The 12,483-nt window shown below is 37.1% G+C and overlaps 1 protein-coding gene across 1 annotated transcript in view; it reads left to right on the top strand.

The window, feature by feature from the left end:
* Positions 1-12,483, top strand: part of LOC111512315 (alkaline phosphatase) — a 952,023-nt gene that overhangs the window by 777,598 nt on the left and 161,942 nt on the right. The window contains exon 7 of the mRNA XM_074178167.1: positions 3,322-3,462. Coding sequence (XP_074034268.1) covers positions 3,322-3,462 — 141 coding nt within the window. The remainder of the gene's footprint in view (positions 1-3,321; positions 3,463-12,483) is intronic.

Raw genomic sequence — 12,483 nt, 5'->3', positions numbered from 1 at the left:
TTCAGAATTTATCATGATACTAAGATTATACTCATTGATTCTAGATAGATAACATCGGTACTTACGACTGATTTTACTTTGTGAATCTAGAGATTACTCACATTCTCTCTCACTGTTGCTTTGATCAATATCGTTGTGAGAAACTGTTTCCATCTCTTCAACGTTTTATCCATTTTTGTTTCTTGAAGTGGGAGGCTCCTCTGCCTCACATGTGGAATGTCCATCTCCGATTTTCAAGGCTGGTGCATTCTGAATTGTTTTTACTGATTATTAAAAGCTTTCATTCAACTTGCCTTGTATGTATGTTAACAAATCTTGCAAATTTAATTTGACCCACTTTCCGGTACCCGATTGACCTGAAATTCTGCATGCTGGTCCAGAACCGATGACAATGCATGTAATCATAAACGTGACCTGACACGAAATTTCATATACAATTTCGTTTATGATAGGCAGTTGGTAGGCCCATTATGAAATAGATGCCACATCCAGAGTTGGCTTCAATAAAAAAAATATATTTCTAGAAAAAAAATCAAGCTTTTACCTTCAAATACCTTCTTCTCGACCCTAAAAAGAAGACAATAGATGGTGAAGTAGGTTGTAAAATCCAATATTCATTTGCATTGTGAAAAAATATTATTATCTGCCACCCTCTAACTTCCCAGAGTAAGAGGGTCCATCACGCAATGTGAGGCACAAGAGGCATACCATGACTTGTGTAATTTGGTGAGATGAGCGTCATTAGCATTGGTTCCTTAAGTTTTTCTTTCGAAGGACTCTCCGTTTTATAGATGGGCTTTCGTATTGATCGATAAGTATCGATTGAAACTAAAAAATATAAAATGAAATAATGATAAAAACTTTTAAAACAAGCTTTTATTCAAGTGCCCTAAAAAGATCGAAATAAAATTTTAAATCACATTAACCACATTCATTTATGATTCTACAGAATTGAAATTATGATACAAACTTGTCACGATGCCTAGAACAAATATCTATCAGTATTCATCAGTAGGATGAAATGTAAATAAAGAAACATTCTGACAGATCAACTATGTACTACAATAAATTTCAAATCCGATAAATCCTATGTGTGCGAAAAAGTTATTCAAGGTTAAAATTCCTCATTTCAAGCATTCACCTCACTTTTATTCAATTACAAACATTATGAATTGCTTACAAGTTTAGTAGGTGCCCACGTAATAACAGAATTTCAATTACAAATTGAAATTATCGCGACAAGCTTTTATAATAATTTCAATTCTGTAAGGTCATAAATGAATGTGGTTAATGTGATTCAAAATTTCATTTTGATCTTTTCAGGCACTTGAATGAAAGCTTGTTTTGAAAGTTTTTTCATCATTATTTTATTTGTCTATCACATTCAGCTGTGTTATCTGTTTACCATTGTAACCTGTCAATAACGTAATTGATTTTTCACTTCAGAATGGTTGGTTATCATTCTTGAGAAGTAAAACTGACTCAATAAAAAGTTTTTTGTGAATGAAAATACGTCTTCACATTCTACTGAATTAAATGAGACTAGTTTCAGTCCTTGTTAAAATTGAGTTCAGTCTTTTGACCTGACTGTTTATCAAACCGAAAAATATTTTTTCCCGACTACCAATTGACTTTTTTTAATTATAACTGGAGATGAAAAATCCAAACTAATCTTATTTCATAAAACCTTTAGTAGAACGTAAAGGCGTATTATCATTCATCAACAACTTGTTATTATCACTTTAGGTTATGATACTTCATTATTAACATAATAATATGAGGAATAATAAAAACTCACTGAGGGTATTATTCTCGCTGTTAATAGCACCCTTCAAACACAATTGAATCAACAATTTGCCACGTGAAGTGTATGTCATTGTATTGACAACACTAAACAAACTGAATATAAAACAACAAACATAAGTGTGGCATATGTGGGGACTCACGGTGGTCACGGACTGTTACTATGCGGCTTATCTCTGTTCACCACAAAAGAAAATTCCTAATTGGTTTGGAATTGCATTGGTGAAGAAATATATGCCGCTTGAGGAAGTTTCACCACTGCAGGAAATATGCTTATTTTCATTTAGCTTCTTTCACATTTTAGTGGAATTCAAGGTTACAAAGTATCAGTTAACTCTCTTCACCACTGTATTTTTCAACGTTTCTCGATTGATGTGTTGTTGTTAACTCAATTCACCTAAGAATGTGGCTTACGTCTTTTCACCACCAAGGCGACGAATGTTATATTCTTGCCTTTTATTTATTAAAATTGGTATTCACGGATTTTTTTTTACTGGTAAGAAAAACTTTCGACTTCCAGATTTGAAATCATCACAGGAGATGGAAAACGAGGTCCGGCTATTAAATAACGAGACTGGTTACGAAAAAAGGTTTTATTATAAAAAGTATTCTAAATTCGAATGCTCTCCTTCAATATACAAATACACCTTACCATATGTTTTCTCCATTGATCGAAGCAGTGCTGGAAGTCTTCTTTGGTGATGGTCTTCAGGATCTCTGCCGTTTTTTGCTTTACCGTTTCCATCGACTTAAATCGGGTCCCTTTCACAGCAGAATTTATCTTCGGAAAGGAAAAAAAACGGCGCACAGTGCCAAATCAGGCGAGTACGATGCGGGTCTGATTGACAGTTTAACCCTCTGGAACCCATTCAGTCATCACGATACCTTTAATGTCTTTTTGGCAATTACTTCTTCTAACCGTTTCTTTATCGGCGTTTACAGCCTCGACAATCATCCGGATACTCATTCGATAATCTGCACACACAATTTGGTTGATTTTGGTCACTGTTTCCGGAGTTGGAATAGTGATAGGGCGACTTGGGCGCTGATCATCTTCAGTGCTCTCTCGGCCCTCACTGAAACGCTTGCACCACTCAAAAACACGCGCACGAGATAGAGAATTGTTTCCATAGGCCTTCTGAAATGTTGGAAATTTTCGATTCATATTGCCACTGGTGATTTGCCAAAAAACACGTAACACGTAAGTTCACGTAATCAAATTGCGAAACTCATTTCGTGTGTTGTCATTAGTCTTTGAGAATTGTTGGAAGCAATGATTTGCTTTCGTTATTCTGACCATTCACCAAAGGATTTCATCTAAAACCCTGTTTTTTCAAATTCACTGAAGTGTACACCAAACATTTTTAATGTCCAGTATGATTTGTTAGACATTGACTCAAGTGATTCAATTCAACAAAATATTCTCATGATACACCACACACAACACAGAATAACATAATTCAACCAGATTTTCGTTCAAAAATTTCATTTGATATTACACCAAATATTTACCAACAGGCTTATTTTCGTATTCCCACATGGACTTTGAGGCAGATCGAGATCCAGGTCCCACGGGAGATCCTTCACTGGCAGACATGACAAGATCGGCGCTCTCCATATTGCTGAAGAACCCCAAGGGATTTTTTCTGGTCGTCGAAGGTTAGTGCATATATTTACATTCGATAGCTACATTTCTGATTGAACATGAGAAGAGTGAGAATAAGAGTATTTCACGAGAATGTGATGACTTCGCCAGTATGAATTTGAAAATATTTATTCATGTAGATAAATATATTTTGGAATAATTGCATGTCGGGTGGCAAAAGTTCAATTATGCAATTGTGTAACAGAAAAAGATACGATGTTGATTGAATTGAACAAATAATGTACTCTTCAAAATACTCATTATACAGAACATGAGTAAAGATGTATCAGGGTTTTTTATTGAACTTTATGAAGACCACAGTATGCACTGACTCAATTTTCCATGCAACATTTCCTATGGACCACTTTCATCAACTTGTTTCTCAAATCAAAGCTGTAGTTATTTAACACATTATGATGCATCTCTTGAACCTGCATTCACTCAAGTATAACCTATAACTTTCATGTCGACGATTTACTCCATACACTCCATATACACCATCAGCCACGGCTGATGGCGAGTGGTCAGTAGTTAGTTAAAGCCGATTTCAGAACCTCCCTCCACCACTTTCAACCTTGAAATGACCTCTACGTCACACGAAGTAGCGAAAGTGATTTTGAGGGGGTATTATGAGTTTGACCTTCAACGACCTTGATCTATGTCATACGGCAACGCAGACAAGGTGACATTTTGGTACTGTTTTGGGTTTAACCTTGAATGACCTTCATTCTTTCTCTATATTTTTGACAAGATGACTTTGACTTCCAATGAATTCGAGCTAGTTTTGCATCACACGATCTAACGTAACCAAGGTGACTTTGAACGATTGTTTCGAGTTTGACCTTGATCGACCTTGATCAACGTTACACAACGCAGGCAAGGTGACTTTGAGGTAGTGTTTTGGGTTTGACTTTGAATGACCTTCATCAACTTCCCATATTTTCAACAAGGCGACTTCGACTCCGAATGAACTCGAGCCAGTTACGGGGCTATCTTGAAATTTTGAACCTACACGATACAACGTATCCAAGGTGACTTTGAGGGAGTGTTTTGTGTCTGGCCTTGAATGACCTCCAATTACGTCACGCGATAAAAACGATATTATTTTGGAGTAGTGTTTTCGGACACCCAGCTTGTGGTAAAGAAGCACCCCCCCCCCCTCTTCTTCAACCACGTTCTATAAATGTTTGGAGGACCACCATTTCACATTAGTTTGAATAACCCAACGTACTCGAATAGATGAGTGCTGCAAAGTGACAGAGAGTATTACGTCAGGAGTATACACAGCAATCCAGGTGAATATATTTTATATTTCTATATCATAATTCCACTATATTCGAAATGGATCATTTGAAATTTAATATCGAAAAGATCAATTCTGCAATAATTCAACAAACTGTGGCTATGGATCAGAAGACTTTAATATCTTTGACCATCGATAAAGGTTATAAAATTGAGAAGATGTCGATGCTATCCACGCGATATGGTAAATCCATTCAAGTAGTTTTGTTGGCCAAGAAAAATAATACTTCTTCCAAATCATGGCTTCCAAAACGTGTCACAGAACATTTTACGGAAGAAATGATTCACGAAGTGAATTCATCCAAAGCCAAATTCATTTTTACATATATGGGTCAAAGTTCTCAGGATTATTCATTTGCCAAAATCCGCTCACTAGTCAAATTCGATATTTTAGATTGAATATAACTCCAATATCTTTGTAAATAGTAGAAATATGGTATATTAATGTAAAATATGGATTAACTCCCGTGCTTCAAACATGATCAAATTTCAAGTGAGTGCTTTTTTTTGCAACATAATTTCCAAACTAATGAATGCATTTTGTATATTTTCAGAGAACGAACATGTTGATACAATATTCAGCAGAAGAGTGGCCAGAAGCAGTCAATTTGGATTCTACAATAAGGAGGTTGGCTTGGGAACTAGCCGACTTGAGTTTTGACGCTCTTCACTCATCAAACTATGATTTAAGTGTATGTTATGATGCTGAAGAGGTACGAAAACTTTTGTAGCTCAGAGAGAAATACGAGCTTGATGTGGCACTGTGCCATAAATATTCGTATGGAAGCAGGAATTTGGATGAGTTGTAGAGTGGAGTGGAACGGTTGATAAATGCCTGACTACTGCCTTTGAAAATTTCAATTCATGTTAACAGAGTGGGTTGTTAGAGTTATCGACAAGGCTTGAGCAAAGTAAAATAAATACTAGCAGGGTAGAGGAAAGTAAAATATCTGATAAACCAGCTATCGATAAATGTGTAGAATCGAAAGGTGTTGACCGTAATAAAAATTACATATCAGTATGGAAAGATGTGGGGGGTAAGAATTTGCACTTTTCACCTAATGGAGGTATTCATCCGGTTTTGTTCATTAAGAAATTGAATAATTTGTTTCTAGAGGCAGGAGTGCCAGAAGATAAAAAAAAAATTTGAGAAAGAAAGTTTTTGGCTTTCTACTACTACATCTGATACAAAAAAATGGGTGAGAGAATCTACCAAAGAAAGGAAGGAAGTAATCAATTTGAAAATGAGTAACTCTATACATGGATGTGTAGATCATGCAAAGAAGTAACTTTCAGATACAAACTAAAAGAAAGTCCTCCTGAAACAGCTACTTTCATATAAACATTGAATAACACGAAAGATAAAAAATTCTTCTATATGAACACTGAATTATACAGAAGATACTTTTCTCTATTCAGTTTGTATATCAAACATCTGTTGGGGAATAAGAATCAGATATCATTCACATGAGTTCTACTTTGAATGAATGGTAATAAATTGTACTCACATGGAACACTGTCACCCCAACTGGTATACACCGATGTGTATGTACGATCAAAATCGTAATTCATGAATGAAGTGTGTGTATTATCTATAATGTTATCCAATTTGGTACTGAAGAGCCTTAGGGCAAGTGTCTTAAGGCGAAACATCGGTGTGACAGTGTTCCATGTGAGTACAGTTTATTACCATTCATTCAAACTAGAACTCATGTGAATGATATATGATTTTTATTCCCCAACAGATGTTTGATATACAAATTGAATAGAGAAAAGTATCTTCTGTATAATTCAGTGTTCATATAGAAGTATTTGTTTCGAAAGAATTTTTTATCTTTCGTATAATTCACTGTTTATATGAAAGTGGCTGTTCCAGGAGGACTTTCTTTTAGTTTGTGTCTGAAAGTTACTTCTTTGCATGATCTACACATCCATGTATAGAATTATTTATTTTCAAATTGATTACTTTCTTCCTTTCTTTGGAAGATTCTCTCACCCATTTTTTTTGTATCAGATGGAGTAGTAGAAAGCCAAAAACTTTCTTTCCGAAAAATTAATCACTCCTAAAAATATAACCCTTTCAATTCATAAAAAGAATTGTTTTGCTATAAATTGTTTAAAGGGTTCGGCACATGACTGGGCGGAGATCAAAGAGTTCGAAGATTTTAGGACATTCAAAGAAAGTTTTTTAGCTCGATATTAGAGCGTAGAGTGTGAGAGGGAGACGTTGTTGAGGGTGAAGTATGGGGTGTATGAAAGTGGATCTAGGGCGTATTATTTCTTGCGCGTTCTTAAAGAAGCTAAATATTTAACTCAACCTCTGCGAAACGTGGAATTAATGAGTATGGTGATAAACCAATTTCCACCTGAAATCAAGCGAGGAATACTCAATTCGGGTTTTCAAACAATCGACGAAATTGAAGCGCATTTGAGGAAAATAGATTTAACTTTCAATGGTGTAGGGCATTCCGGAGGTAGAAATGTCGGTAATTCGCGGCCCCAAAATAATCGCCCTGTTAACAATCCAAATTCGACTAATAGTCCGGGAAATTCGTGACAGGGGCAGTCTAATGGAGAAGAAATGAAATGGATCGTCAGGGCTCAGGGGTAACTCCTGTCAATACGATATTCAATGGAAGTCATGAAGACTTTTTAGAGGAACCGGAGACTGGAGAAGTGAAAGCCGTAGCAGTGGCACCTACCATGGAGGTAGTCCTGGGAAATCCGGTTCGAGCAAGAGGTCTAATTGACTAAGGAACTCAGATATTCGGAGTATTAGAAGCATTTTGGAATCAGTTGGTAGCAGTTAATCCGGCAATCCTTCGTATACCTTGCAGGAGTGTAGCATTGGTAGGGGCGTGGGGTAATAGAAGCACCAACGTTAAAGAGCAAGTCCTGTTATACATCAAGATGGGGAGCCTTGAGTTTGATTATTCGTTTTTAGAAGTGCCTAATTTGGTACGTGATGTTATCTTCGGTTGTGATTGGATGAGGGTGTCCAATAATTTCTCTGATAATACATTGAGTGGAAATTTTGAGGGTGTTGTAAGAAAGATATCATTTTTGAGGGAGTCGGATCTTGGGGTAAATATCGCGATTAGCAAGATTAATGACAAAGAGTCATTGTATAGTAGTTCTTGTCTAAAAAAATTGTATTCAGAAGACGAAATATTCGAAATTGCTGCAAAAACATAAAGTTTTGATGAGGATCATAGGCTTAGCCTAGAAAAGTTGTTGTTGGAGTATAGAAGTATATTTTCCAATCAGCCAAGGTTGATTAAGGGATACGTTCACGAAATAAAGCTGAAGGATTATGCTCCCTTCTATCGCCATCAATATTCCATTCTACACGCTTTCCGGGAGGAAGCACGAAAGCAAATCAAGGAAATGGAGGAGTGGGGGGTTATTGAAATGAGACAAACACAGTTTGTTAGCCCGTTAGTCGTAGTAAAGAAGAAAGATAATACAGGTCGTGTATGTTTAGATGCAGGGTTCATTAATGCTCAGATGGAAAAAGATCGGGTGGTTCTACCTAATCCGTCGAAGTTATTATATGATTTTGTACAAGGGCAGTGCTTGAGTACTATATACTTGACGGCCTCGTACTGGCAGGTAGAAGTTGCTGAAGAGCATCAGAAATATTTAGGGTTTTCTTTTGAGAGACACACGTATGTTTTTAAGAGATTACCATTTGGGCTTGGTACATCAGTGGGAAGTTTTATCCGGGCACTGTACCAAGTATTGGGTTCAGATGTCGATAAGTGGGTTATTCCCTACGTGGATGATTTATTGATTTATTCAGAGAATGCTAGAACATTTAGAACATTTGAGGATCATTTTTGAGAAGTTTCTAAAGGCTGGGATAACCATAAAATTGAAAAAATGCTTCTTTGCCCGAAAGTCCGTGAATTTTTTGGGACCCATCATTTCCTCTTCTGGGGTGGCTATGGACCCGGAACGTATTGCTGCGATTAAGAAATTTCCAGTTCCTCGGAACATTCACGACTTAAGGTCCTTCTTAGGTTTGTGTAATTTTGGCAGACGGTTTGTTAGCCATTTTGCAGATATATCGTTGCCTTGAACTCATTATTGAAAAAAGGGGAACTTTGGCATTGGGGAGAGAGAGAATCTTCAGCTTCTGAGAAAATGAAAGAGGTCTTTTTGGATGTTACGTTGTTAAGACATCCAAATATGAATGAACGGTTTTATATTTACAGTGATGCATCTGGGTTTGCAATAGGGACATGTTTATTTCAGAAGATGGAGAATGAAAAAAAGGGAATGATAGCTTTTGCCAGTAGGTCCTTGCATGGCCCAGAACTCCGCTATTCTGTCACGGAAAAGGAAGCTTTGGCAGTAATATTTGCTTTACAAAAATTGAGAGTATTCGTGCTGGGGCTACAGTTAACTGTTATCAGCGATCACAAGTCTCTCACGTTCATCAAGTCCTGTAGATTGTTGAATGCTAGGTTAACTAGGTGGGTATTGTATATTCAAGAATACGACATACATTTTGAATATTGTCGGGGAAAGGATAATCTGATTGCAGATGAATTATCCCGATATCCCATGGCTCAACCTAATCAATGCATAGAAGGGCCAGAGAAAAATGATATTGAAGTCCTCACGGTGAGGTACTCGGAGCTGTTTAGGGCTGTCAAGAAAAATTTTCAAAGTATTCTGAGGTCCCAAAAGAATGATTCGTTTTGTAAAAGTGTGCGGAAGGACCTTGATGACAATTTGCCAAGGGCCACTAAGTGGTTTAGGATTCATGAGAACCTTTTATTCCGATTGGGATTGCAGAATAGTCCCAACTATAAAATATGTATTCCTTCAGAGCACGTTCTTCAATTGGTTCTTCAAGAACATGAAGATAATGGCCATTTTGGCTCGGAAAAGTGTTTTAAATCCTTACAAGGGTTTTACTACTTCCCGAAGATGCGTAAAAGGATACGTCAGATTGTGGCAGAATGCATAGTATGCCAGAAAACGAAGATATCTCGTCACTCTGTTGGAGGGATGAGTTCCGTATTCCCTTCGTCTATAAATGAAATCTTATGTGTGGATCTTATTGGTCCGTTACCGAAGGCAAGAGCGGGAGCCACGTTTTTATTGGTAGTGGTAGACGCTTTCAGTAAGCTCGGGAGGCTCTTCGCACTGAAACGTGCTACTAGCATTGCAGTAGTACGATATCTAAAGAAATACGTTGATGAAGTAGGCAAGCCACGGGTCATTTTGTCTGACAATGGTAGCCAGTTCACCAGTGCTGTATGGTCCGATTTTTTGGATGAAATGGGTATAAAAGCTGCGCATACATCGGTTTATTATCCGCAGGGCAATATGACTGAAAGAGTAAATAGGGAAATAGGAAGGTTACTGAGGACACTTTGTTTTGTCAAACATACAGGGTAGGTGAATGTTATAGGTGAAGTGGAGATATATTTAAATAACGTCCTCCACGATAGTACAGGATACAGTTCTAATCAACTCCATTTTGGAACCGTGAGAATGAGCCCTTTTCTTGAAGATGTTCCCAGTCCTGTACCGAATTTTCCTGACAAATGGAAAAAAAATCGAATTCGATGTTGGGGATAAGGTGTTGGTTCGTACTCACCCTCAATCTGATGCTGAATGCAAGGAAATAAAGAATTTTTTCCTTCTCTATAAGGGACCGTGTACCGTGACATCGAAAAAGGGGCCCAACTCATATGAGTTGATGAATGATGAGGGTGGATCTTATGTAGGTGTGCATAATGTTTATAACTTGAAAGGCTATGTACCACCCTTGCGTTCTTTGTAGTGTCAATTTTGTGTGTACCAAAATCAACAGGGGGGTAATGTAGAACGCCGCCCCTGTCTAGTTAAGTAAGAGTTGTTTCGCGCAGTGTATGTTGTCACCACAAGAATATTTCGCAGAGGTGACGGGAGGAAGGGGAAGATACAATAAAGTCAGTCGGGGGAGCGACGAACTGCATAGTGGTTGATGCTCGACGACAATTTGAAATAAAAAAAAGTTCCGACAAGTGAATGTTTGCATATCCAGGTTTTATACCCACCAATTGATTGTTGAACGTTAATTTTGTGTTATCTGATTATCCGTTTCTCTACGTGTAGTAGATTCAGACGAACTTCTACCTGAAAGGTGATGGCTGCTGTCTCAATTTTCAACCTTGTGTGAGCTCCATCGTGGGACCGGACAATAGTGAGTGATAATCGAATATAGTGGGCCCAGACTTTTATGAATTGATTCTTTGTTCGTCAGTGTACCGTTTAAGTTTTATCAGTTCATTTTTTCAAGGCTATTGCTGTCCTCGTCGACGGGAGAATTTATTATATTTTTATACTGAACCGACAATCTCTGATTTGTAACCCGACCCTATTAATTAAATCAAACAATTTCTCTCTTGTTGAAGAGTGTAGGAACATTTCAGAGTTATGTGAGCTAATAATTGAAGCAGACTCAAAGCATTTTCTTCACAGCATATCCGTCTACCTACCACAGAATATCATAGGGAAATATCAATTGGAACCTCAGAATCCCAACCCACAACCGGAAGAATCTTTAAATGATGATGTTATTAATATTTGAAATCTATTGTGTACCTACGTTATAAATAAAATCATATTTCAATCCATATCTGTCTATATCTAATTGTTTGGTAAATAAAATGCAGAAGATAATTATTGAGTGTTTTATTATTTATCAATACTGAATACTCCATGGTGAATTATATTACAATATTATTACAATCCAGTCTGAACAGAGCCATTTAGGGCATTATAGGACAAAACAGCATCGTGTAGGATGAGTGCATATACTTTGGTGTTTGCTGGAAACTTCACCTTGCATGTTTCGAATTCTATTTTGATGTCGACAGTAGATGACTTCATAGCATCGGGTTGGTGGGAGCAGTTTGACTTCTCGTCAAAATCCAGATTCCAACGCTCATATGGATATACTTCAGAGGTAGAGATAGTCGAATATCATTAATATTCGCATGTATGAATTTCGTCAAATCTTTTGATATATTTTCAGATTGGTCGGTGCTTTGAAAGCCGATGACGATGTATCGAGGTTTTTCAAGGCTGAGGATGTATCACGAAGTGTGGGTAATTCATAGAGGACCCATATATGATAAGCCACCTTTACTTTTGAATTATTCGCATTTTTATTGATGCGGTTCAATAGCTTCAGTTTCTGACGATCTTTCGACACAATGTATCTGATTCTCCATTCTATTTTGTTGATTTCTAAATGAGCATCGACTTCTCCAATGAAGAAATTTTTGAATGATCGTGCAATAATCAAAATGAGCTCTTGTTTAACATTCAATACTCCTCTGTTGTAATCTTCAGCAAAACTCATGAGATACTTCAAGGGTAATTCACCGCTGAATACATTGTTGAAGGAATCCGATATATCTTGTTTATTCACATCAAGACCCCATCCTATTGGTAGTAGGGAATTTGCATGTGTTTGTCCAAATGATATCATCGTTTTCTATGTGGTAGTTATGCCGGGTTTTCAAACAACGGCCACTTGCTCTCCACCCATTTCATAGCGAATTTTGTCGAAGAGGAAGGCGAGGGCGTTATTGGATAATTAGCATTGCTTCGTGGCATCAGATGGTGTGAACTTCCCCTCGATATAAATGTAACTGTCTGCAATATCGAGTATAAGGTCTTGAAAATTGATTGGGATTCGAATTTCATCTGAATTTTTGTAATATGGT

Source organism: Leptinotarsa decemlineata, unplaced genomic scaffold, assembly GCF_025532065.1.
Source record: "Leptinotarsa decemlineata unplaced genomic scaffold, Ldec_3_MD MMD2_tig00003557_RagTag_RagTag, whole genome shotgun sequence".
NCBI lineage: Eukaryota > Metazoa > Arthropoda > Insecta > Coleoptera > Chrysomelidae > Leptinotarsa > Leptinotarsa decemlineata.
Note: the sequence above shows the minus strand (reverse complement) of the source record. Positions and strands in the feature narration are given on the sequence as shown.